Here is a 27,667-nt window from a genome sequence, read left to right on the forward strand (position 1 = left end):
ACATTAGGATGTTGAAAAGAGTGCAAGGAGCCTTTAATGTACTTCACTGCCTCTCTGCTGTTATTATGTTTGATCAGTAAAGAGCAATCATGGAATTAAAAATGGGAGCAGAAGCTGTATGCAAGATTTCAGATGCCCCAGGGAATGACTTTATAGCTTTCTGAGAAGCAGATTCGCACTGTTACACTGATATAACTTTATTGAAAGCAGAGTGATTTCACTATTGTACAAAAAAAAAACAAAAAAACAAAGATGGGTGGATAAATTTAGTCTTGTCAAATAAGTTTTGCTTATTGTCACACAGTTTCATCTTAAATGAGACTGCTAAAAATATCTACACTCAAATCTGAATCTCATCTGCTTTTATTGGCTCTTGTCTTCCAGGACCTTGGGCCACTAGAAACAACAGCATAGATAGCGGGGAGGCAGAGGTCGGACGGAGGGTCACACAGGAAGTGCCACAAGGAGTATTCTGGCGGTCACAAATCCATATCACACAGCCACAATTCCTGAAATTCAATATCTCCTTAGGAAAGGACGCTCTCTTTGCTGTCTATATAAGAAGAGGACTTCCACCATCACATGTTCAGGTACTGTATGAAGATGCTTCATGGGGAGGGGGGGAATATACAGGGATAATCTGATGGTGATTATTTTATTTGTTGTGGAATTGTTTTGTCTAAAACCATAGAATATCTCTACTATTTCTCCAGATTCTGCAATTTTCCCTGATTCTATCCCATTTCCTTGGCAGCCACTTGCAGGGATGGAGCACCCTTCAGTGTAGTAATGAGTAATTTCTAGACCTTTCTGGAAAGGTGGAGGAGACATTGAGCTATTGTTTTCTGCCCCAACATTTGTTCACACCTAAGTGGCCCATTTTGGGACATGTGGCATTTTAATATCCTAGTCCAGTGATTCTCACACATTTAGTACCGGGACCCACTTTTTAGAATGAAAATCTGTCAGGACCCACTGGAAGTGATGTCATGACTGGAAGTGACCCCCATCAAACAGGAAAATTTTTAACAATCCTAGGCTGCAATCCTACCCACACTTACCCAGGAGTAAGTCCCATTGACTATCATTGTGAAAAGAATATACATAGTAGCTTGTTTAAAGTACAGGTCTGTAACATTTCCCCAAATGCAGTCACATCCCATGGTAGCATCAAGTCTATTAAAAATAAAATATTGAAATAAATGGGGACCCACCTGAAATTGGCTCACGGCCCACCTAGTGGGTCCCGACCCACAGTTTGAGAAACACTGTCCTACCGTGTTACCTCACTGTCTGATCTCTTAATATTTTAATGAACACAGTTCTGCATTTCAGTTTTTGGGGATGTTTTTAGTTTGAATTACCAGGCAGAAATTTAGTTCCACCCTCTTAGCACAATCCAAACATTACAAGTCCAAATACATACTCTGTCCCAGAATTTTGCTTCTCTTGAGTAAGTTCTTAAACCCACAAATCTTATCTTATGCTTTCTCCTTCCTACAAGATTCCAGAGTCACAGCACTCCTCAGACAAAAGCTTCAATCCTTCTTTCATCCTGACTTGAGTTAACAATATTCACCCATTTCTATAAAGAGAAATTATGCTCTAACTTTCTGCACAGCTATAAGCCTTGACAATAAGGGAACTCAACTGGGCAGCATCCGCTGATTGCTTAATATGATGCTAAGAACACACAAGTCCGTCTGCTCCATATCCGAATGAAAGCAACAATAAAAGATTTTCTTTACATCTCGCTAGATTAATAGAAATAATCTGAATTCATCACTAGATGAGGTCCTAAAGCTGAAATTGAAAACTCTACGTTCCTGCAAATTTGGTCTGGGAAAGAAGCGAAAATCTTCTTTTGACAGATCATCACTGATGAGTACTGATATGCCAAAGCAAGTAAAATCCTTTGTGGGAACAAGTCAATAATCAGCAAATTAGGTACATGATTAACCTGAGACAATGAAGATGCATTTCTGTCTGAGAGCCCAATGAGGTAGACGATTCTTTGTATTACTGTTCAGCAAATATTCCAGATGCCTCGTCTAGTCAGTCAAAGTGATGAAGCTACATGCTAGAAACTGCTTCATCTGAGTCGGTAGTGGTGTTCCCTGTGGTTCCTTGACATCTGGCTACCAGAAAGCTGGTTTGCATGGCACATGAGCAAACAAACTAACGTGTGTAGTGCTCTCTCAGGCTAAGGTTTATAATTCACTGTGTATTAGCAGTCTCATAATAAAATATCCAACATGCATCAATAATGCTTCCTAAGCTTGGTTCATTTTTCATCTATTTAAATAATCTGAAATTTATTCAGGATAAGCTAAATGTTCAAATCATTGTACAGTCTAGCTGCGCTATGCATGCCATATTCAAGCAAGTACTGATCATATTTTCATCAACAGGCTATTCCAAATGGCAGGATCAGACAAATTTACCAGAGTACTATTAGCTGTGCTTAGTCAAGTAATTTACCGGGCATATTATTTTTAATTCCTGTGTCTTATCTGGGGGAAAAATAAAATCACTCCCTTGCTGAGATAAGTTGTACTGCTCATCATTTCAATTAGAAGTAAGACTAATGGGGGAGACGAGCAGTTGCAGAGCAAGAGTGCTCATTTGCTTCAGAAACGTATTGATATTTTAGCATTTGTGAGTCTCCCTCTAGCTCTAAAATACAGTGAGATCATCATACATTCTATCAATGTAAATCTCTGTCTCGTGGCAAGTTTTGTACATCGTGGTGTTACTTCCATTATGTCATTCTGAATCGTAAACATGTACTTGTTAAAGCAAAATTGTTGTTGTGTTAGGTATCAGATAACTGGTGGGTGGATAGTGGAATGTAGAACTTTCAAATTGGATATTTATGAAGAGGTCCGTTTAAAGTACTTGGCAAACATTTATTTCCTTGTTATGTGTTATAAGACTGTCAGCAGTGAATCTTATAAAATTGCTTGGACGTAGGTTGTAACTACAATATTACTCAGCTGAATGGCAGTCACAGTTGAGTTGCCAAGGACTGGATCATGTGTTTGTTAGAATTCTAAAGTGCATTTTAGCTTAACCTTTAGGATATGGTGGGGAAGAGATATTTGATAGTTGGTTTTGCTAAAATTTTCTTCAAGCAGAAGGTGACAGTTTTAAAAAGTTAAAGCTATTTATTTCTTATTATAGAAACAGTACAAAGTGCCCTGAGGTGATTTTCTTATGAACCTCTGTGTGATCAGAGAGAGAGAGTGGGAATGGCAAGAGACAAAAATGGGAGATAATGAAAGGGAAGGAATACCTTAAATCAGTGGTTCTCAAACTCTCTGGGAGAGTTTGAGAGCCACTAAGTTCTTGCATGGGCAGGAGGGGGGAGGCAGCAGGGGTGGGGGAAGGCAGTGGCGCGATCCCCAGGATCGCACCGCTCAGGGGGGCTACAGGGGCTTGGGTACACGATCGCTCCGCATCTACTTTCACTGCTGCGGGGAGCCCTGCTGCAGGTTGCGCCGGGCTCCCTGCACCCCCGGGAGGCTGCAGGGGCTTGGGTATGTGTACCCAAGCCCCTGCAGCCCCCCTGAGCGGCGCGATCCCCAGGATCGTGCCGCTGCCTCCTCCCTGCCTCCAAGCTGCCCCTGCCTTATATGAAAGAATACTCAGGATAATACTATCCTTTAGAGACCCCTAAGACATTCATGAAGCAACAGAAAAGACACACTGATCGTGCATGCTGCTTCTTTTCTTTTTTTTCTGTGGTTATGGGAGACTTGTGTGTATCTTCTTCGGGAAAAGTACTTTTCACTACTTCTTTGCAGGATTGAACTGCCTCTTAGTAATATGCATGACCTGAAAAATAATTCACTGTGTTCAGTATTCTTGTAATTATTTGATGTTTTGAAGTCCCTGAGAATGACATGGCAATAGATTCACCCCCTTAAGTGCAGAATGAAATCAGAAAAATCCAAAAACCAGAAATACTGTACAAAACCAAGTAATCTGGTATTGTTGTTTTGCAGAGAGTTTCTAGAACAGCTTCATCTCAGATTGATTTCTTAACAAGACCTCTATGATTTTTGTTTCTGGTCAGTGACTTTTTCTGATTGCAGAAGAAATGTAAGGCAAGTGAATAAGTAGAAAACAAACTCAACTAATTTTTTCTAGATTTGAATTAAATATTCTTTCTGAGTTTGAGCTGTCTAGAATATATTTTCACTGTATGCGTAGAGCTTGCACAGTTTCTTCCTGATTAGCGAAAATGCAGTTATTGTCTTTCACTGTGTGGCCCGCATCTCACACCTTTATCAGTCTATGCATGGCTTTAGGGAGAATGTGACATTTTCAGCAAGAACAATTTTGTAAAAACAATTCATTATAAAAGTGCATTATATCAGAAGATCAATAGAGCAGAAAATGCAAAGTAATGAGCCAGCTGGCCAAGTTGTAAAGCAAAATCAGGCCTAGGATTTCTCTCTGTGGCTGGTTTTCTTTAACAATGAAGACAAAGCCTCTTACTACTGAATTCACTAGATGTAAAGTTCAGGTGGCCCTTCAGCTTACCCCTTGTGTTTTACACACCGTGCTTATGCTTTTCCCCACTATAGCATGCATCCACACCAAAACAGGCTGTGCTGAATGCTGGGGGTGGGGGTGATTGGGAGACTTGGGAGGGGAAATGAAAACACTTTGCCTTATCCGTCCATAAACCTCTTAACCTCTTAACTTAATTAATCTTAATTGGATCTCCCCGGAGCTACACCAGCAATTTAGCTGGTGCAAGTCCCAGGAGACAAAGGGGACATGTCAGCTCACTCCGGAAGAGATAGAATCCTGCACAAGCTGCCTGTGCCAGGTGCCACCCTGGCCCTTCCCCCTTTCTACCCTGTTCTTTCCACCTCACCCCACTTCACCCATCTCACCAACTTATTGACATTGGCAGGACACTACTGCCACTCGCAGGGTCCTCCCTGCTTTCTGCAGCAACAGCCCAAAGTGCATGGTTCCACTGTCTTCCAGAAAGCATTTTGTAAAGTGTCAGCCACTGCCAGAAAACTAGTTCCTGTGGCAGTGTGGACCGATAGTTTTGGCCCATTAGTATCATTGTACTACCTCTCTGTAAGGAACCATATGAAAGTTCCAAACATTGCCAGTTATTACAGAACACATTCAAGGAGTTTTTCTCCATACTTAACAAACTCTTATGCACAGATGAAGACTATAATGTCAGAGAAGATAAAAGTAAGATTACTGATCAGCCTATAGGGGTTGCTCCACAATGAGAAATTATCCTCATGGAAGGCGAACTAATAATAATAATAATAATACAGGTATTTATATACCGCCTTTCTTGGTCATCAGATTTCTCCTCAGACTTTAATTCAAGGCGGTTTACATAGGCAGGCTGTTTAACTCTCCATAGGGATTTTTACAATTAAAGAAGGTTCTATCTTTCAAGAACCACACAACATTTCAGATGGAACTTTTGCGGTCTGTTATCACTTTCTGGCCTTCTCCCACACAGGCTGACAAGCAGCTCCTTCCAAAGAGCAGGTGGAATAACTCAGCTCAGCTTGTCAGCTGCTTCAAGGTCTCGCTATTCATGGTGCCGGTGGCCTCGAACTGGCGACCTTCAGATGTTATCTTCAGGCAGATGGAGGCTCAACCCTCTAGACCAGACCTCCTGCCTATTTATCTTGATTCCCTTTTCCACTCCATTTTGAATAGATCCCTCTAGTCTAGTGAATAGGTAAATATGCAAGAGAATCAACTCTGGTAACAAATGAGCCAGCTCAAAGTTGCAAGCTAACAGTTCTGGGAATGTAAACTTATCTTCACTCTTTTTTGCTGTAGGGTAAAACCTTTAGAGTTCTGCCACCAACCCAAGCACAAAGGACAGCAGGCCTTTTAAAAATACTGTCTCTCTTGCCATAGAAAGTCCAGTGGGGCAGTGGCGTTGCTAGAGGAAGTCACACCAAGGGCAGAAATGTGATGCCACATGATGTCACCTCTGGGTTCTCTCAGAAGGGGCAATGGCGGCAGTGGCTTCGTGTTCAGACTGCTGCCCCCCTTCTCTTTTGGAGGCTCTTGTTTGGAGTCTCCTCCAAAGGAGGAGGCAGGGAGGCAGCAACTAGACTGTAAAGCTGCCAGATCCAAAGGTGGAGGAGGTTGGTGCTGCTGCTTCTTCCATCTCTGCCATCTTGGTTGGCCTTCACACACACCCTTTTCTGGGTGCCCCCCATCAGTCTGCCCCCCATCCCCTGCTTGCTTCACCACTGCAGTGGAGGAATGGACTCTGCAGTCAACATGCTTTGAACTTGTCACAAAAATAATCAATGCAAATGGAGCCTTGCCAATGGGGGACCATTTTTCATGTGGCAAAGAAGCCAGCCCTCCAAAGCAGTTTTTTGTTGTTGAAAAGTAGTATGTTTAAAAATATTCTTGACGATTATCTAGTGTGAACCAGGCTCTCCATGTGCCAAACACTGTGTGTATCTTTCCACTCAGAAATGGAGAAAGATCACATGGGCGTCCATGAAATAGAGAGTTCTTGTGGTATATGCCCAGTGTACTCTATCTTTGTGGTAGAGAGAAGTGGAGCAGCATTCTCCTCCATCAAATAAACAATGCCATCAGCCTTGGAAAATGTATGATTTGGGAATTGGATGGCTGAATATGGTCTGTCTGGCATTCAGTCGGGCTACAGCTGTGTTCATTATACTCCATTCATTGAGGCCAATATGTGGCATCTCCAAAACTCATCTGACCTTTTTCATTGTACTGAAAACCTCTTAGAACTGGACCAGACTAAAAAGTAATACTGGTCTGAAGATAAGAGCATATCCCTGTTTTACTTTGTCACAGCACAAAATAAGTGTAGGCGGCAATCATATAAACCTGACAGTGAAATTTTGAACAAGGAGCAGGGCAGAACCAGTTGTGTCCTTGGGCTCTTGTTCAGTTTGCAAGCTATTCTCACTTTTTTCTTTATGTGTTTTTGCTAGTGAGATTGTGATTGAGAGTCAAGGCTGATTAAGATGAGCAACTCAACAAACTAGTAATCCCCTAAGGGACAGTCCTGTTATCCTGGTATAGCCTAACATATCTGGAGTAAGAGAAAACTATATAGGAGTTTTAAATATGTTAGCATGGGAAGGCCAGCAAGTTGCCTTTTCCAAAGCTTTTGTAGCATACATAAACAGCAGATTCAGTGTATCCTCTAATGAGCTGTCAGTTTAGCAATAGTGTAGAATGAAAGTGCAGTGAAAGGAACCTGCATTCTCTTGGTTGTGCTTGCGGTCATGGGATGAGACCAGGTCCCTGAAGCTACAGCCACTTCAAACCATTTTGCCTCCTCTGTGTGCTGTTCCTCTTCGATCCTACCAACTGCTGAGCCTGCCTGCTGTCTGAGATAGAATCAGTATCAGGCGCAGGGGAGGCAGAGAAGTCAGCCAACATAATCCAAGGAGAGCAGCATGTTGCCATTGCGAAATGTCAGCTTTTATTGCTACACTGCTATGTGTTGACCCTCAGTGAGCAAACCTTCCTAAGAGCAATAAATGGTGTTTTTCCAAGGGTGTTACCCAATCGGAATATTTTCCAAAAGGCTAATGACTGTGGAATTATTATTATTATTATTATTATTATTATTATTATTATCATCATCATCATCATCATCATCATCATCATCATCATCATCATCATCATCATCATCATCATCGCAGGGCAAGACATTCCATCCTTTGAATACTCCCCTTCCACCTGCAAGCTGAAGTGGTACAGTCAAGGTACAGGGTTTATCGCTTTGGTGGGTTTATCGCCTTAGAAGAGAATAAGATGAAGTAAAACTGGTGGAAGCAATAGATGTTGCAAAGCATTAAAAGTACAAAGACTTTTTCAGTAAATCTGGTATGGGCCTTAATCTAGTGTAGTTGCCAAGTATTGTTCAAGTCCAAGTAAACTGAAGACTTGGGATAGGATCCAGATCTTTTACTTCCATCTGCTGGCATCAGATAATGAAACCCTTATGTCTTCAACCTCCTCATCCTAACAGATAGGTTTGAATTCTGTTTTTAAAGCTAATGGATTCAGGCCCCTATTTGCTGAAAAGCTGGCTTTTTATGCTATGCAACATATTTCACCTACTTCAGCTTTGTTGTTCTCTTTTATTGCATAGTTCTCACTGAAGTAATAACCACGTGTCTTGGCTGTTCCTCTTCATACTGCAAGTGGGTTCATGTTACTAAATATTGAACTTCTCAAAATAGAAAATTGACATGTGAGCAGAATCAGCCCCAGTGGAACCCACAGGTTTGCAGTGGCACATTAGGGAAAATGGCCAAGCTGCTTCCCCTGATGAACCAGCATGACCCTGTAGCAACCACTCAAGTTGCCCTTCTCCTCCAACTCACTCTCTGTGTTTTCATTGGAGGAGGAGAATTGAAACTGATAGCCTAAAGCAATTCCTTCCACTTTCTCTGTTCCCCTGCCCTGACAGGATAGCAGGTAGCAGGCAGGGAGCCAGGAGGAACTGCCGCTGCCATTCTCCTCCTTGCCATGTTGGCTCCTTACCCTTAGGGGGAAGGAGCCTCTCTAGATTCCCAGTCTCAGCGCCTCTATCCCCTCTCTCCTCCTTGCCTTTTGAAAGGGCTGGAGAAAGAGAACTGGAATGAGAGTGGCAGTGGCAGGAAGAGACATTGGAGGCAGGGAAAGAAAAGGGAGATGGAGGAGTAGAAGATAAGTAATTTGGAGGTCAAAATTTTACTGTATTTTGTATGCCAAAGCGTGCTGACTGAGTCATTTGAGCTCAGTCTTGGATGCCAGAATTGCAGGGGCTATGCCTGCACGTGAGGTTAAACACTAGGCTAGAACCTAGTGTTTTCTAACATCTAGTTTTCTATACTGGTTGAAATATGGAGCTGGCACAAGTTCTGACAGCACTTGAGGTAGCATACCAAATACTGCTCCCTTGCCCAGCATCCCATCACTGATTCTCTAGTCAACCGCTCTCCTTCTCCCTTATCCTTCCTTTTGACTTCTCCTCTTTTCCAATTCAAGGACTGAGGGTAGGAGAAATGGTGGTGGCAGGTGGATAAAGACAGACACTTGCTATTGTCAATTGCTGCATGTGAGACCATTGTGTCAGCATTGTGGGTAGGCCAGTCCCTGACGGAGTGGTACAGTCCACCCTGAAGTTTGTCACCTCAGTGAAAACTAGGCCTAAATAATCCAAGAAAATTGAGGAAATTGTTTAAATTTAAACTCAGATCATTTTGGCTCTTGTATTGAACACATGGCAATAAGGAAATGTTTGGCATAGTAAAGAAATCCTCTGACAGGCATGTCAATTTTGTGGCATTGAAAAACAGTCCTTGAGAATAATTTTATCTACAGTTATGTGGAAAGAGAATGCTTTTGTTAAATCAGGAAGTTAGAAGGAAAGCTCATTTTGCAGGGCAACAATTTATTGTGGGATGGTGGCAGATTAAAGATTCAAGACGATGAAAATGAACTGAGTGACTTTCACTTTCATTTTAAGCCATTGAGTTCCTACTTGATAGTGTTACAGTGCACTTGCAGTTATGGTAACTTTATTGAGCAAATACATCTTTTCTTCAGACACATCCATCTATCTTTATCTGCAGCTAGGAAGATAAATGTGTCTGAAACAAGACATATTTTCACAGGAGACTTGTTATATGACTATTAAAACATTAGATATATTGTTTTCATGTATTTCTGAAGGACTTTTCCCATAAAAGGGCTATGAGGACCAGTAGCATCCTAGTGGCCGATAATCTAAAGAACACAGTCACATTAATGATAGACAAAGTCTCTCCCCATCTTTGCAGAATTACTCCCTGGTGGAAATTAAGGAAAGTTCCAGTCAACCACTGATCAGGTGGTGTAGTGGTTTTTGCAGTTGGACTTAGACCTGGAAGATCCAGGTTCAAATCCCCCCTCACCCACGAAGCTTCCTGGGTGACCCTTGGGCCAGTCACTTTCTCTCAGCCTCACCTACCTCACAGGGTTGTTGTGAGGACAAGAGAAGGGGAGCAGCTGTGTACACCGCCCAGAGCTCTTTGGAGGAAGGGTGGTATAAAAATGTGAAAAATAAATAAATAAATAAAATACACTGCTCAAAACAATAAAGGGAACACTTAAACAACACAATGTCACTCCAAGTCAATCACACTTCTGTGAAATCAAACTGTCCACCTAGGAAGCCACACCGATTGACAATCAAGTTCACATGCTGTTGCACAAATGGAGTAGACAACAGGTGGAAATCATAGGCAAGTAACAAGACACCCCCAATAAAGGAGTGGTTCTGCAGGTGGTGACCACAGACCACTTCACAGTCCCTATGCTTTCTGGCTGATGACCTTTGAATGGCTGGTGACCTTTGAATGCTGGCGGTGCTGTCACTCTAGTGGCAGCATGAGGCGGAGTCTCCAACCCACACAAGTGGCTCAGGTAGTGCAGCTCATCCAGGATGGCACATCAATGCGAGCTGTGGCAAGAAGGTTTGCTGTTTCTGTCAGTGTAGTGTCCAGAGCATGGAGGTGCTACCAGGAGACAGGCCAGTACACCAGGAGACGTGGAGGAGGCCGTAGGAGGGCAACAACCCAGCTTCAGGACCACTACCTCCGCCTTCGTGCCAGGAGGAACAGGAGGAGCACTGCCAGAGCCCTGTAAAATGACCCCCAGCAGGCCACAAATGTGCATGTGTCTGTTCAAACGGTCAGAAACAGACTCCATGAGGGTGGTATGAGGGCCTGACGTCCACAGGTGGGGGTTGTGCTGACAGCCTGACACTGTGCAGGACGTTTGGCATTTGCCAGAGAACACCAAGATTGGCAACCTCGCCACTGGTGCCCTGTGCTCTTCACAGATGAAAGCAGGTTCACACTGAGCACATGTGACAGACGTGACAGAGTCTGGAGATGGCAGGGAGAACGTTCTGCTGCCTGCAACATCCTCCAGCATGACCGGTTTGGCAGTGGGTCAGTAATGGTGTGGGGTGGCATTTCTTTGGGGGGGGCCACACAGCCCTCCATGTGCTCACCAGAGGTAGCCTGACTGCCATTAGGTACCGAGATGAGATCCTCAGACCCCTTGTGAGACCATATGCTGGCGCGGTTGGCCCTGGGTTCCTCCTAATGCAGGACAATGCTAGACCTCATGTGGCTGGAGTGTGTCAGCAGTTCCTGCAAGATGAAGGCACTGATGCTATGGACTGGCTCGCCCGTTCCCCAGACCTGAATCCAATTGAGCACATCTGGGACATCATGTCTCGCTCCATCCACCAGCGCCACATTGCACCACAGGCTGTCCAGGAGTTGGCGGATGCTTTAGTCCAGGAGACGATCCCTCAGGAGACTATCCGCCACCTCATCAGGAGCATGCCCAGGCGTTGTAGGGAGGTCATACAGGCACGTGGAGGCCACACACACTACTGAGCTTCATTTTGACTTGCTTTATGGACATTACATCGAAGTTGGATCAGCCTGTAGTGTGTTTTTCCACTTCAATTTTAAGTATGACACCAAACCCAGACCTCCATGGGTTGATAAATGTGATTTCCATTGATGATTGTTGTGTGATTTTGTTGTCAGCACATTCAACTATGTCAGGAACAAAGTATTTAATAGGAATGTTTCGTTCATTCAGATCTCGGATGTGTTGTTTAAGTGTTCCCTTTATTGTTCTGAGCAGTGTAAATATGCATCTCAGTCAAAACATTGTCAGATTTTAACCAATTTCGTGGATTATCAACCTACAAAAAAGTGTTGGTGGCCACATTGTTTTGTCAGTTCAGTCTGTCTTTATTGGTTTCATTCTTCTACAATTTACTAAGTGTTGAGTTCTCAAACCCTAACCTTTCTTCAGTGTGGGGTATTTGTACATATGTGTTTCCAATGTGAAGACCTTCAGCTACTGGGCACTTTGGGGTGTCTGAACTCTCACTTAGACTTCTTACCAATCCGCCCCGAATCACATGTATTCCCTCACCAAAAGCTCCTGAGAACTCAACCATCAGGGAACAGGTCCTCTCATGGATTAGGACATGAGTCTCCAAAGTATGGCCTATGGGTTACATCTGACCTACAGAGACCCATCATCCTGCAGGGATCTTCCAGCCTGCGAAGCCCAACCTTTCAGATGTCAAGGCTTGCAGAGCTCTCACAGGAGATTCAGAGTGGTCATGCAACCTGTAGGGCTCTTCAAACCTCTTGCACAACCACAGGAGTTTAAAAGAGGCATAGGGGTTCCACATGGAGAGTCTGCAGGAGGGCATCCTGCATAAGGAGAAGCTGCAGAAGCAGACTTTTGGACTGGTTTGTAAGGAGATTTCCCCTCCTTTGCTTTGAAAGTGCTTTAGACAGGTTTGCAAGGAGATCTTTTCTTTCCCCTTCCCTTCTCTAATGTATTTATTATTTATTTAAATTTATTTAACTTCTAAATGTAAATTTATTTTTCTGACCCTTGACACCTTGTCAGGTTTATGATGTGGCCCTCCGCCAAAATGTTTGGAGACATCTGAATTAGGAACTGATTGAAGAACAGGAAACAGAGAGTGGGTGTAAATGGGCAATTTTCACAATAGAGAGGGGTGAAGAGGTGTGTGCCCCAAGCATCAGTGTTAGGGCTGGAGGTCTGGTCTAGAGGGTAGAGCCTCCGTTTGCCTGAAGATAACAGCTGAAGGTCGCCAGTTCAAGGCCACCGGCACCATGAACGGCGAGACCTTGAAGCAGCTGACAAGCCGAGCCGAGTTTTTCCATCTGCTCTTTGGCCGCCCTTCAAGTGAGATATGAAGGATTGTCAGCTTGTGTGGGAGGAAAACTGGAGGCCAGAATGTGATACCAGATCATAAAAGGATCCATCTGAAATGTTGTAGTTCTTGAAAGACAGAACCTTCTTCAATTGTAAAAATCCCTTTAGGGATTTAGAATAGCCTGCCTTTGTAAACCGCCTTGAAATAAAGTCTGAGGAGAAATCTGACGACCATGAAAGGCGGTATATAAATACCTGTATTATTATTATTCGTATTTATCAGTGCTTTTCAGTTTGCTCATAAATGACAAGGGTTGGGGATCAGCAGTGAGATGTCCAGGTTTGCAGATGACACCAAACTTTTCTGGATGGTGAAATCTAGGATGGATTGTGAAGAGCTCCAGAAACATCTCTCCAAACTAGGGGAATTGGCAGAAAACGGCAGGTGGTCTTCAGTTTGCATAAGCATACAGTGATGCACATTGGGGCAAAAAAATCAAAATTTCGCATATATGTTGATGGGTTCTGAGCTGTCTGTGACAGATGAGAGAGATCTTGGGGGATGAGGTAGATAGGTCAATAAAAGTTTCAACCCCAGTGTATGGTGGCTGTTGAAAAGGCTAAATCTATGGTCGGGATCATTTAAAAAGGCATTGAGAATAAAACTACTAATATTATGATATTGTACAAATCAATGGTAAGGCCATGTCTGGAGCATTGTGCCCAGTTTTATTCACCACATCTCATAAAGGTTATAGTGGAACTGGAAAAGGACCAGAAGAGAACAACCAGAATGGTTAGTGGGTCGGGGCACTTCCCATATGCAGAGAGGTTGCAATTTTGGGGGCTTTTCAGTCTAGAAAGAAGGCATCTGAGAGGGGACATGTTTGAAACATGTAAAATTATGCATGGAATAGATAGAGTGGGTAGAGAGAATTCTTTTCTGTCTCATACAATACCAGGACTTCCAATAAAATTGTCTGGCAGGAGAGTCAGAAGGAACTATTTCTTTACCCAGTATGTAATTAATCTGTGGAATTCTTTGCCACAGGATATTGTGATGGCACCTAGCTGATATGTCGGGATTGGACAGATTTATGGTGAAAAAGTTCATTGCAAATTACAAGTCATGATGAGTGTATCCAGCCTCTGAGTTTTAGAGTTAGCTTGTGTATGAATGCCAGATGCAAGGAAGTGGCAACAGGATACAGGTGTCTTGTATACTCCCAGTGACAACTGATGGACCCTGATATATAAGAAGCTGTAGAATATGACCATCTGGTCAGTTCCAGCAGGGCTATTCATATATAAGTTGATATCAGTAGCCTGTAGAATTGCCTACATGATTCCTTATGAGCCGGGTAGCTGAGGGCTAGCGTCCAATGATAAATTTGAGCTTTTCTCAACCACTTATCTTATCAAGATGTCATTATCACATATGATGTGAGAGATTAGGCAGCACTGTTGAAAAATGGTCCAAAAGGGAACTGGGGAGAGGTGGGAGCGTGATGGCTGAGGTTCCACATTGTTTTGTACTCTGGGAATGAGTGAGACGTGCATGCAGGTGAATTTAGATATTATTGTTACACCTGGGCAGCAGAAGTTATAGGAACCCCAATCTCATTTTTAAAAAAGTTTTAAAACCTGTTTCTAAACAAATTTATATTCCTTTGATTTGGATGCATGAAGCATGTCATGCTTGCATGACACAGCCCCAGTTCCATCTAGGTAACCCCCGATTTCCCAAAGTCCCTTTGCCTCTCCTTTTTTCCTTTCTTGCTTGAGCTTATCTCAACCACATCCCTTTTTTTGTAAGGATTTCCTCTTTTTTCTTCTTTCCTTGACCTAGAAACTGCTTATGTTTCTTTTTATATTTGATTCTCCTTCTCTGTAATTGTGTTACGATTATTTTCTTATATGCCAAATGACTGAACTGTGCCATTAATCACTGTGTTCGGTTCCTGCACATGCAACAGATTTTCCCTGTGTGCACATGTTACCTGTGTTCTTAAAGCACACCCAGTAACAACCTCTACATATGTAATTATTTCAGTCATTGTATCCTTTTGCTCCTTTGTTGAATTTATGTCAGATTGCATTAAAAGTGGTGCCCAAGACTAAATACATGTGCAATGAAAATAAAGGGACTGTATGGTGAAGCATATGATATGATGTACACATGTTAACATACAATTGTGATTAAAACCTTTATCATTTCCATTGTAGATGGCACTTTCATGTTATCTGTGCTATAAATCTGTACTGTAGACCCTTTCTTTTTCTTTTCCCTTTACAGTACGATTTTATGGAGCGTCTGGATGGGAAAGAGAAGTGGAGTGTGGTGGAATCTCCGCGAGAACGTCGAAGTATCCAGACCCTTGTTCAGAATGAAGCTGTGTTTGTTCAGTACCTGGATGTGGGATTGTGGCACCTTGCCTTTTATAATGACGGCAAAGATAAAGAAGTCGTGTCTTTCAATACAGTCATCTTAGGTATGTATGCCTGGATGATGGACTCAGTTGTCTGTAAGAAGTCCAAAATTACTTATTGTCAGCTCTTTCCTTTTTTGTTGTTTTCACGATTGAATCAAGTCATAATTGACGTTGACGATACATGATAGATGTCTTAGATGCAAGTCAAATATACAAGAAATAGATCATTTATATTAAAAAGGCAAACTTATTTTTCGTTAGTTAGCTAGATAAAGAGTTGGTTCAGAAGATATACAATGTAGCAATAACCAGATACATTACTTTTGCCTCTGCTTTTTTAATGCTGAATGAATTGGGAAATGTACTGATTTTATCTTTTTGGGAGTGTGAAGGTGAATATCTTTGTATTAAACTGAATTGTCTTGTTTAGTATATATTAGCAATGATGCTGGCAAATACAATCTTAAAAAAAAAGTACACACACAAACAGTTCAATCCTAGCCTTTCCCCACGCCACTGGTATAGCTTGTTCTGCCAGTACTGTGAGCCCATAGGTTTGGGCTGAAAATTAGATAGTGTATATAGTGGACTCATCTTTATAAATCTGATAAAACATTGTTAACAATGAAGACCATGTTGCAGGCCGAATCTCTTTTCTGTCTTGATGTTCAGTTAGTATCCTCTGCAGACGCCAAAGTAGGAAGTAGTCAAGATGAAGGCTGCATTAAAAGATCTATGTATTTGCATTCATGCAAATATAGTATATTAATACCTTCTAGCTGAGCAAATAAGCCATTTTTAAACTGGTGCTCCTTTTTCATTTAGCATCTTTCTCTATTCACCCCAGCATAGCATATTTTCCATTGACTTTCCTGGTGTTTCTTTTGCATCTTTTAAGACTGATAGCTCTTTTGGAATAAGGAGCAGTTTATTTATTTAACCCTGTTAACTTTTTTGAACTATTCTTGTTGCAAAGCAGTATATAAATATTCTCAATAATATACAGTGGCCCTTCTCATCGACTGCTTCGGCAGCCACAGATTTGATACAACGCAGGTGCCAACCCTGCAACTGAAGGGCCTCAAGGACCTCCCAGACACGACTGGAAGGTTCTTCCTGTCACATCCAGGAGATATGCTAAGGCACAGGGAGGCTGCGTGCAGCCCCCTGGACCTCAAAAGGTCTCTGAAAGGCACTTCTGGTTTTTGCCAAATCCTGGAAGTGCCTTTGGGAGGTCTCCAGGAGGCCATCTGAATTCTGGGGAAGCCATTTGAAGACTCCCCAGATCCCAGATGTAAACAGAAGGTGCTTCCGGGTTGTGTCTGGAAGGTCCTTTGAGGAAATCGTTATTTCTAAATATGAAATCGTTATTCATGGAGTGTCTGGGAACGTATCCCCTGTGGATACCAAGGACCCATGAATATTGGACAAACAAAACAATACTGGATACAACAGGTGCTGATGTCAGTTCCAGACATTTTCTTCTAGTTGTTTGAAATGCTTAGTAGTTTGCTAAGTTTTCATCCACGTAGTCTTGTCTGAAAAGTGTGGCTCAGAACAGAATACAGTTTATGAGCAAGTTGAAAGTAATAGTTAGGTAGGCTTCTTGGTGGTGCAATGATAGTAATTGACCTGAAATACCAAGAAAAGTACAGTGTTTTATTCAGTTCTGAGGTTTTTCGACACATGTCTATTATGAGAACTTTCACCATCGCGCTACACTGAGAGGTCTAAAATCTTGAACGATGTGAAATAGGACGCTCAAATGCCGCAGATGCCAACAAGAGATTCTCAAATGAAATAAACATACCTTTAGCTTTATGGAAATATTTCATGCATGAAAATGATGAATCAGAAAATCTTATAGTCAGTTTTCATAAACCAACAAAGCAACTATAATGATAACACTTTCTAGTATGATTGTGTGTAATTGTTCAAAATGCTGATAATGATTATTAACTATGCTCCTTCCTTCCTGCGTGGTTCTTTTCTCCTCCTTCTCCTTCTCCTTCTTCAGTGTGTGCGTACACCCTTTATCACCGCAACCTCACCACCTCCATTGCTAGTGCTTCCTCTGATCTGGCTGGCAGGGGAGGATCCTGAAAGTAGAACAGCTCTGTTCCTAGGATCCATACCAACTGTCCTGTTTAGAGGAAGCAATGGAGACAGCAGCAGCCCAGAGGTGGTGGAGATGTTGCCTGTACAGAGATTTCAACAGTCACCACCTCAGTAGTACTGCTGGAAGGGAGAAAAGCAGAGCCCCCACTCTGCTCTTATTCACTTTCAGCAGGATGCAGAGCTCCCTACCCTAGTTTTAGTGACGTCATTGTCACCGCAATTACTTCCGTGTGACTACCTCCTCCGTTCCCCCTTTGTGAAAAAGGGGGAATGAAGGACGCAGCTGAGGCCCCGATGGAGCCTTCTTTGCCACTTATAAGCAGTGTGGAGGTCTTCTTTGCAGCAGTTTGGGGCTTCCAGCAGCCCCAGACCGCTCCAAAGGCGATCTCTGCACTGCTTGTAAGTGGCACGGAAGTCTCCATTGGGGCCCGGAAAGCCTAGAGCATCAGCGTGACTCTAGGGTGCCCTCTCACCTCTGGAGGAGGAGGCGAGAGGGCAGGGGCATCCAGCACTATCTCTCTAGGGCATCCCTTTCCTCTCATCCTATAAAGGAGGAGGGCGGGAGGGCCCAGTCCAGCACTGAGTCGCTGGCGGACAAGCAGCTTCTTGCTGCCTCTCCACAGCGACCCTGAGCGCCCCTCCTCCATTGGGAGGAGGCTTTTTTAAAAAAAGGGACAGAAGCCGGTGGAGCTGCCGGCTTGTCTCCTTTTAAAGAAAAAGGAGGATGGGCGGGGGGGGGTGAGACTTGAGGAGGCGCCCCTGGAGGGTCAGCACCCAGGGCATTTGCCCCACTTTCCCCCCTCCAGGTACGCCAGTGTCCACTTTCATGAATCCACGTGGACTTGCACCACTAATATAGCTGCTGCAAGTTCAAGTAGACCTGGCAGGGTGCCATGGGCTTATTCTGGGGCAAGGGAAGAAATGTTCCCTTACCCAGGGAGGCCTCTGGAGGCTATAACTCCCCTATGGAATACACCAGATGCTGCATTGGCGCTGCTGCATTGTTGCTAGTTAAATAAGATTGAACTGCGAAAGCTTACCCCTGGGCAAGTGAACATATGTTAGAAGGAGGAGACCTCTGGGAGGAGAAGGAGACTGCTTCCCCACCCCCGAAGGATTCAGTGTACTCTAGTGGCATGGCTGCATCAGTGGTTGTTTTTTTTTTAAATAGGGTTGGGCTGTGTCAGCACCATCAGTGCTTCAATAATTTATGGATACAAACTAGGTAAAAAAATAGAAGATTAAAGAAGAAGTAATTATTTCAAACTCAAATGGTTGAACATGAGGACTTATCATTTCCTCAGATTCTTTATACAGGCTTGAATACATAAATGCAAAAAAAAAAACCTCACACAGTACTGAAAGAGGAATAATACATTTATTTTTACAATGCAGTTGGAGCTTGCAGTATGGCTGTTTGCAGTGACTCATGGGGTAGTTTTGCACAGTATTTTAAACTATGAAAAACTATGTTCAAAGACTGCTTCTTTAGCATGCATCGGGCATGTAGAACTACTGTCAAGGTATAACCATTAACACCCACAAAAACTAAATATAGTATAATAAATCACATCTTGCATAGGAACCTCCCCTCTGTCTCATTACATTGATTGATACCAAAGATAGAACAATGCATTCCACTCCTTGATGCAAGAGACCTGTGACTATGCAACTTGGATTTGTTCTGTACGGAAGGGACCTTTCTGCTTCTCCATTTCTTCATATGAAAAATAGGACTGTTCAGCGTCTTCAGATGAGATGTCTTATTTTATTTCACAAAGAGGAAACGGCAATCCAAACAAAGAAAAATCAAATGGGAAAAGTTAACAAAAACCTGAATAAAGCAAAAATGTTAAATGTGGCCTTTGTGATGCCATAATATGTAGGAAATTTATTATTAAGAATAGTATAAAATTAAGATGACTAGTGAGGTTTAGGCACTGAGCTTTCAGAAAGTGAGTGAATATTAAAAGCAATATCCCTGTAGGAAGGAAACAACATTAATGTCTTCTGTATTTCAGATTCTGTACAGGACTGTCCGCGTAATTGTCATGGGAATGGTGAATGTGTGTCTGGAGTATGTCACTGTTTTCCTGGCTACCATGGAGCTGATTGTGCTAAAGGTAATGGTGACCTTTGTTTTCAAATTTCCCTATATGTGCTAGCATGTACCATGGAAATGGTTTTTCAGAAAGATGATTATTGTTTATATAACAGTTTTCTGAAGCATTCCATGGACTTCTCATAAGCTTTCTCAGTCATCCTTCCAGCCACTGTGAAAGGGGAACTGTTGTTGTTATCCCTGTTTTACATTTATGGGACTGAGCTTGCCATTGATAATGGTTTGCCTTAAGGCCACCAAATAAGTTGGTGGTTAAACAGGTAGTTTTATCGAGGACTTCCAGTTTGTATTCTTTACCATTGTGCTGCACTGGTTTTGTTTATGTTGCACACATGTTAGCAAGATTTAATAGACAGTTCTACTGGAGTTTTCATCATTGCACCAGTTGCAAAATTTCTGTTTTATAGGAAACCTTTGCAAACAAGACTAAAATTTCCGTGATACACATTGTCACACTATGTGCTTAACGATTAGGCAGCCACAGCTCTCTGTCTAGGTGAAGGGGGTGGGATGGAGATGAATTCCATTCCTGCAGCTGGGTAACTTGATAACATCATAAACCTGGATAGAGCAGGGCCCCATCCAAGACATTTGACCTAGAAGGTACTATTGTAGATACTGAGAGGTTCAGGAAAATCAACTGAGCAGCCCATATCAGCACATCAATCAGGGTAACCAAAGCTATTTATATCCCAAATCCTGGCTGGAACTCCAAATGAAATAGATCAGTCATAGTAGGCAACATTTGTATAGTACTTTCTGTGTGTGCAAAGTACTTCAGATATATTTTCTTAATGTAATCTTTACACCCACCCTGTAAGGTGAATAAGTAATAATATCCCCATATTGGGATAAGTAGGGAGATAAGTCTAAAAGAGAGTGGCTCGCCTAACTTTCCACTGTACAATTGAGAAGATTTTGGACTGGGTTACAGTATTGGTATCAGTTCATCACTTTTCTCTTCTCTCACTGGTATGGGGTCTCAAGCAACCCAACAGTGTGAATTCATAGCAAGTATTTTGTAACACGTTTTAAAAATTGTAACACCTATAAATGTCGTTGCAGCATTTTGGACATAAAAAAGGAGAAGGGCTGTTAAAACAAATAAGTATTTAAGAAACACCAAAGTATCTTCTCTGCAAGTTAATACCAGCAATAGAGAAAGGCTAGCCAAATTATAACATAAATTTTTCATGGTAACATGGGTGACTGCAGGGGAAATTCTCAGAAATTCCAAGCTCCACGCAAGGTATTTCTCCTCGAATTCTGGGAATTTCCCCTACACTCAATCCCACCCCATTCCTGAAGGCTCCCCAACTGTGGAAAGGAGGGTAGGGGAAACAGAAATTTTATTCTACACACGTTTCTTAGGATTCAACCTTAGGAGTTCCCTGAAATGTTTGAACTCTATCTGCTTCTGGTTGCATGTGGAAGCTGGAGATGGTCTCTGTAGTGCAGAACAGTGAGTAACAGGGCTAGGCTGCAGTAGGGTAGGGCGTCAAAATAAGGAGCAGAGCAAGTAGAGCCAGAGGCTGAGGGTCTGAACCTGTAGAAGGTTCAGGAGTAGAAAGCTGGAGCAAGGATAGAAACGGGGAGACCAAGGAAAATAGTATGGGCGCTGGTTTCAGAGGAGTTCACCAACAACCGCTGCGCCAACAAGAGCCAGCTTATGTAGGGAGAAGGAAACCCCACTTCTTCCCAGTTAGGCCCTTCCTTAGGCCCATTTTAAGGCCAGTCTGTGACTCCTTCCAAGTGGCCTGGGGCAGCTAGCTGAACACTCTTCTGCTATGCCTGTACTTTGGTCCTGATCCAAGTTAGTACTGCTCTAATGGTCCCAGTGACAATGGAAAGGGATAGTGAGTGTGGATCCCCTAATACCCCAGGATCTTCAAGAGGTACCTCTGTGGAGGGGACAAGATCTGGCTGGTTCTCAAGAGCTGTAATATTAGCATGATTCTGGGTTGTGCTTGGGTCATCTATAGGAACTGACTGCAAGGAGGAGATCACCTCAGGTCCAGATCAGGTAGGTTCCTGACAGAAAAGTTATTTCTGAGACTGTCACAAAAGGGATTTTTATACCTGCCTATTTGTAAATCAGACTGAATAAGTTAAAGAAAATCACAGTATAAATTAATCTCTAATTCAGTGTAATTGGTGCTTCTGGCAGCTAGCTTGATTAGTAGTTATTTCTACTTGTTATCCTATATTATTTCTTCCATACAATCCACATGTATTATAGTTGTTGGCTTTTAGGATTGAACAGTAGTTGTGATCGAAAACTGGAAGTGGGTCACGATCTTTATTTTTAGATTTTACATGGCTTGGGGAGCCCTATGGAGTCATCCGTGGGGCTCCCCCTACCCCCAGAGGCCAGAGTGAACTCAGGTAAGTGTGAAAATGTCCTGGCAGCAGCACAGTTGTCCCAATCGTGTCGCTGCATTCCCCCCTCCCCTCAAAGACTTACAGCAATTCCCAAACTCCCGGAGAGTTTAGGAACCACTGCTATACATGTTGACTTGAGAGTAAACCTTTTTGATTAGAATGACTTGTCACTGAGTGTGTAGGGCTGCACTCTAAACAGGTACTCTGCTTCAGACTAATTGGCGAACAACCTGAATATACTTTTAATGAATAATGAATGTTTAGTCAGCTCTTGAATATAAGTGGGTATTTTATTATGAGAATATCAAGAAAATATCAAGAGAATATAGGACCCTCAAAGATCTGAGTGTCTGCGGTCACAGTCCTATCCTGCATTGGAACAAGCAAGCCAAGAGGCTTGCGCTGTATCCAGTGCAGGATTTTGACCATAAGTGGCTCAGCCAGAAGCAAGGGGAAACTTTTCCCCTTATCCCTGGGTAAGGGCTGCTGGCCCCTATGGGTCTCCTCGAACTTGCACCACCTCTTGCACCACCCCCAGGGCACCTAGTGCCTGCCCTCCCTCTGCCCAGGGATGCCTCCTCCCCGCCTATCTTTTGTCCTTGCGTCAGCCCAGTTGGGCCGACGCAAGAGTCGAAGAGGAAGTCGGCACGGAGGCTTGTGTCAGCCTCCACAGGCCAGCACTTCTTGGAGCCTCAGCCCGGTTTCCTCTCGAGGAGGCGCAAACATGCCTTATGGCACGTTCGCAACCCTCCTGAGCTGGCGCAAGGGAGCCTCTGGATTGCACCCGAAGTGTGTTTTATTTTGGGGTTCCCATTAGTTATATTGCTTCATGATGTTCACCCCTGAGATATCAAGGCAATGGGCTTGCCTTTTTGGTAGTGCTTGACAAACTGGGCTCACTTTCAGCGAGTTCCATTTATTCTACACCAGTCTTAAGTTGTACTTGAGTTCTTAATGTCTTCCAATCTTCAAGCTTGGCATGCGTTCCTAATTTATTACAGTCCCATTTTTCACACTGTGTCCATTAACCTCAAAAGCATCATCAGTTTGGAATTTTCTTTGCAAAGATGTAACCAACTCAAAACGTAGTCTTTTGGTTTGAGATATGCAAACCCTGATAAAATAGAAAGATAAAATCTGAATAGTTTCTTTTCTGTGAAGAGGAACTAAGACTCAACAGTATTGAGAAGTTGCTTTTATACCGACATTTGCATTTAACCGAATGTAAGTTAAGACAATACAAAACTGTTTGCATTAATATTTTGAACTGAATTTTGGTCTTATATAGACAGTGTGCCTTGGAGTTTTCCCACTGCTTTCCCTTCTGTCCATAAAAGTGCCCTTTCCCCCTCAAAATTCCTCCCCCACCCCAATATGTCTTCTTTACTGTATTACTTTCACTTTGTTTATTTCTGGTTTGCTGGCAAAGGATGGTTCCATTTCCATAACTATCAATATAAGGGTAGGTTTTGTGTTTTTAAGTTACAGTAGTAAACTTTCATTTTATTAAGTTTTAAAATAAGTTAGCCCATAAAATGTACCACATCCATTCTCATGTTTAAGTGCTTTTTGTTTGAGTATCGCTTCCAGCAAGCTGAGAACTCATGCCATAACCACTCCCTGTGTTACACGTATGCTTTTGACCTCCTGTGCAGGAGGTTGACAAGGCAGATCTCAAATTAGTGGGTAAGTAAGTAGATACTAACTACTGGAAATGACAACTCCTGCTGCTCTACATCTGTCATTGAAAACAAAACAATGTTACTATTAGGAAACATAGCCTGCTTTAATTAGATGTTGGTGAAAGTCTGTCAACATTCTCCAAATATTCCATTGATCAGCGGCTTGTAGACAGAGCAGGGACTCTCACATATGTAAATAAAAAAACTGAGTATCACAGTTAGGCTATTTTCATCCAGGATCCACTGAAAATTATCACCTTGTGAGAGATCAAAGAGTGGTCATACTGGTAGTGGGCCTACATAAGAATGTGTTGTATACATCTCCCTCCATTAAAAAAGGATTAGTGAAAATTAACCCTCATTGTTCATGCAATCTGTTTAATAAAATGCAATGCAAAAACAGTGAGTCAGATACCATAATCCCTTCAGGCTTTTTGTTCTCCTCACTGAAGCATTTGCAGAATTTACAGGATCTGGTCTAGGGAGGAAAGTGGTGGAATTAACAGGGAGCCATTTCAGATATCCAATCCATTTGTGATTAAATTGCAGAAAGCAGCATATTTTAAGAGCATTTTGTTATTTTCTTGTGTCACCATAATTAGCGTTGTCAACTCAGGAAAATGGGAATATTTTTTACAGTCAAGGGATTTTTGTCTTTGGTGTTCATATTTATTACATAGACAGTTTTAATTTTAACTAGTCCTAAGAAATAATCTCACGTGATTTGAAACATGGTGGGGCATTCTCCACCACCTTTTCTTAACTTTCCACGCAGGAAGCAATGAGGGATCAGGTTGAAGAACTAGATATGGGAAGATAGTGGCTGGAATGATCTAAATTGGGCAGGCAGAAGGTTGGCAAGGAGTACTCAGCACAAGAGATGCCAATTACCAATTTACAGAAGAACTTCCATAAATGCCATACTGAATCAAAGATCCAAACTCAAGGAGACACAAAGTACATTCAGGAAGATGACATTTTTGCATTTTGACCAGCCTACCAATACCCTTTTGCAGAGCTGCTGGACAGTACATAAGAAGAGCCCTGCTGGATCAGGCCATAGGCTCATCTAGTCCAGCTTCCTGTGTCTCACAGTGGCCCACCAAATGCCCCAGGGAGCACACAGGACAACAAGAGACCTGCATCCTGGTGCCCTCCCTTGCATCTGGCATTCTGACGTAGCCCATTTCTAAAATCAGGAGGTTGCACATACCCATTATGGCTTGTAACCCGTAATGGATTTTTTCTCCAGAAACTCCAGCGGGCTACAGGCAGCTCAAGTGAAGCTCGTCCTCATTTCTGATCACCAGGGCAAAGTGGAGCAGTGAGGTCTGATAACCAGTTGCAAAGGTTTCTTAAATATTAAATAAGGTTCATAGGAAAAAGAAACCAAATAAGCTGAGAGCAGGGGGACAATGGATATTGGGATCCAAATATCACGACATAATGAGGGTGGTGAGTTGAATACAGAAGATGACAGCAAGGAAAGACAACTGCAAGGAAGAAAAGATGGAAATTAGAACGAAAATGTGGATTGGTGCTGGAATGCGAAAGGAATTATATACTATGGCACAGTATTGTTTGCAGCAGTACTCCCCCGTATCTGTTGCAAATTGCCAGCATGTCACAGTTGGACATCACATGGTAATGAGCTTGAGAGTGTAATCAGGCTTCTGTGAGTCTATAGTTTGCTCATCTCAGGGACCACTTTGGCTTTTCAGTGAGGAAGATAACAAAGTCTGGATAACAAATCTTGAAATAGTGCTTTTAAAATGTGCCAGAGAGATATTAGTGAAGTACTTAGAGAAAAGCTCCATCTCTGGCGCTGGTGGCCAGGCTCATACTATAGGGAACACATTTCAAGCCCAGAGAGAAAGAACAAAGAAGCAAAGAGAGGTTAACAAAATCCTTCTTTCAAGGGAGAAAAGGAAAGTCTGAGGGAAGTGTGCAGAAACTGCAGGGCTAGGAGGGCAAGACAATACCCATAGAGCCAGGTTTCTTGCAAAGGAGTACAGCAGGAATTTGCAAATTTTACATTACTGTGATCCCTTCCCGAAAATAATACACAAATTTATGCAAACCTCTCAGTTTGACAGCAAGTTCTGACCCTGGTGCAAATAGCCAGTATAGCCTATACTTACTGGCAGCAGCTTTCTAGAGTTTCAGACAGGGTCCTCCCCGGCCCAATTTGGAGATTCCAGAGAGTGAATCAAGTTCTTCAGGGCTTTGCAATCTTCTTCCAAGCTGCTTGTAACCCCCCTCCCTAGATCACAACCCATACTTTGAGAACCCCTCGCATATATTCATCTGTGGCATAGAAAACAAAAGTGTGGCTTGTCACAAAAGGCTACGGAAATCCCATCATCTGTGCAACTATTAAACTTGGAGGAATTCTGTTCCTCTTAGCACCTGGTTATTTTAAACCTTCCTCTATGTTACCCCCTGTGTTACCCCCATTGATCCTCTAACATAATTGCACTTTCCTCAGGCTTAGTTGCCATCTAAAATGTCAAATACCTGCAGTTGTCTGCTCCACTAAGAGGCTTAGTGGACCCTTACACTTGCTTCATTTCAAATAGAGATCCATTGCTTAATATTTAGACTAGCAAAGTTCATTTTTGTCTATACAAAAATCTTCAGAAATATTCCTAGTGAAGACAGTGTTAGCACATGCCATCGCTAGAGGTGTTTGTTTCCAGTGAGTAAGATAGGATTACAGCTTAAGTCTTACTGAACACAATGAGCTTACTTCTGAGTAAGTAAATAACATACCATTTTCAAACATCTCTAACCATTGCCTTTGTTTCATTGTACTTTCCAGACCACATAATTTTTTTAATATAATAATAATGAAAGTTTACTGTTATGGTACTTTTGTGGCCTGTGGATCTGAATCACAGTCGCTGTCAGCAAAACAGACACTTTAGTGTATGCAACAGTTAAGAAAAATAAAGCCTTCTACATTGACATTTCAGTGCCATCATTCCTAAAGGGTGACAGAAGCTATTGGCTACTCTTATTTTGGTCTCAGCATATCAAACACAGACTGATGGGCATTCAGAAGAATGTAAATATTCCCTGTGTCAGTAGTGCTGTTCTGTCATTCTAAAAGGCTCTTTTTCCTCCAGAGCAGCTTAAGTGCTTATTGACTGAGAACTTTTATAACTCTCAAAATGGAGGCATCCCCGTATCTCTACAGGTATTTAAAATGAATTGAATTAATCATAGGCTTAAAAGTCTCTAGTGATCTTCGTTAACTTCTCTGGGTTTAATTAAAACATCTGTGCACTTTTAATTTATCGATTCATCCAACTCATATGTCATGTTTTTAACACACCCCAGCATGCTCTGCATCATTTTTAACCCGATTTCCACTTAACTAAAGCAATTAAATTCACCCCGGATTAATTAAAGCATCCATACTTCAGTGTTTAAGTCAGCGTGTGCTGCTTTCCCCACATGGTTTCTGAATGTCAGGGATTTGACACACCTGATGAGTTTTTTGTCCTTCTGCGATTCTCTTTCTTGCCTGCTAATATGTAGTTTGATAGCACTAGAACAGGAAACTAGTTAGAGCTGCAATTCATGTCATAGTTCTCATTAGAACAGCCATACATTATGGGTCTCTATAACTGTTTCCCTAACATCTCTCTGAGCCACCAGAGTTGAATATAAAGTAGTATTGGTCTTCATGGTTTTGTGTTGCTCAACCATGGATGGTCAGCTTCTGAAGGGCAGATTCTGACCCTAGGCTTTTTTATCTGATCCCTAGAGACTCTGAATTCTGATGAAGGATGTATTAAAATGCTTGCCTATAGCTTCATTTGTACTTGAAAAATGTTGAGTCCCAGATGACACTAGTGGTGGCTGAGCGCACAGGAGAGTCTGTTTGTGTGGAAAATTGGTATTGTGGCTTCACAAGTGGTATTGAAGATGAGTGGTATCTCAACAACTGCTTAGGATGTTGGCCTCTGTCACTGTCTGAAGCCATAAGTCCAGTTCATCTGTTCCTGATGTCCTGAGGCTACCCTTAAAAAATTATTTCTCTGTGCTGACTGTGCTGATAATTTTTTACATCTGCCTTTTAATTATTGCAATTAAAAGCTATACCAAGCATGTTTTTATCACATTTCAAAATTCAGAGATTGCTTAAAATAGCATTACAGGCT

At 42.4% G+C, this 27,667-nt stretch overlaps 1 protein-coding gene across 3 annotated transcripts in view; it reads left to right on the forward strand.

Annotated features, from left to right (window-relative positions):
• Positions 1-27,667, forward strand: part of TENM2 (teneurin transmembrane protein 2) — an 831,585-nt gene that overhangs the window by 658,748 nt on the left and 145,170 nt on the right. For all 3 annotated transcript variants that reach the window (XM_066618094.1, XM_066618096.1, XM_066618097.1), the window contains 3 exons: positions 385-590; positions 15,059-15,254; positions 19,334-19,435. In XM_066618094.1, the coding sequence (XP_066474191.1) occupies positions 385-590; positions 15,059-15,254; positions 19,334-19,435 (504 nt within the window). The remainder of the gene's footprint in view (positions 1-384; positions 591-15,058; positions 15,255-19,333; positions 19,436-27,667) is intronic.

This window comes from Tiliqua scincoides, chromosome 2 (genome assembly GCF_035046505.1).
Source record: "Tiliqua scincoides isolate rTilSci1 chromosome 2, rTilSci1.hap2, whole genome shotgun sequence".
Taxonomy (NCBI): domain Eukaryota; kingdom Metazoa; phylum Chordata; class Lepidosauria; order Squamata; family Scincidae; genus Tiliqua; species Tiliqua scincoides.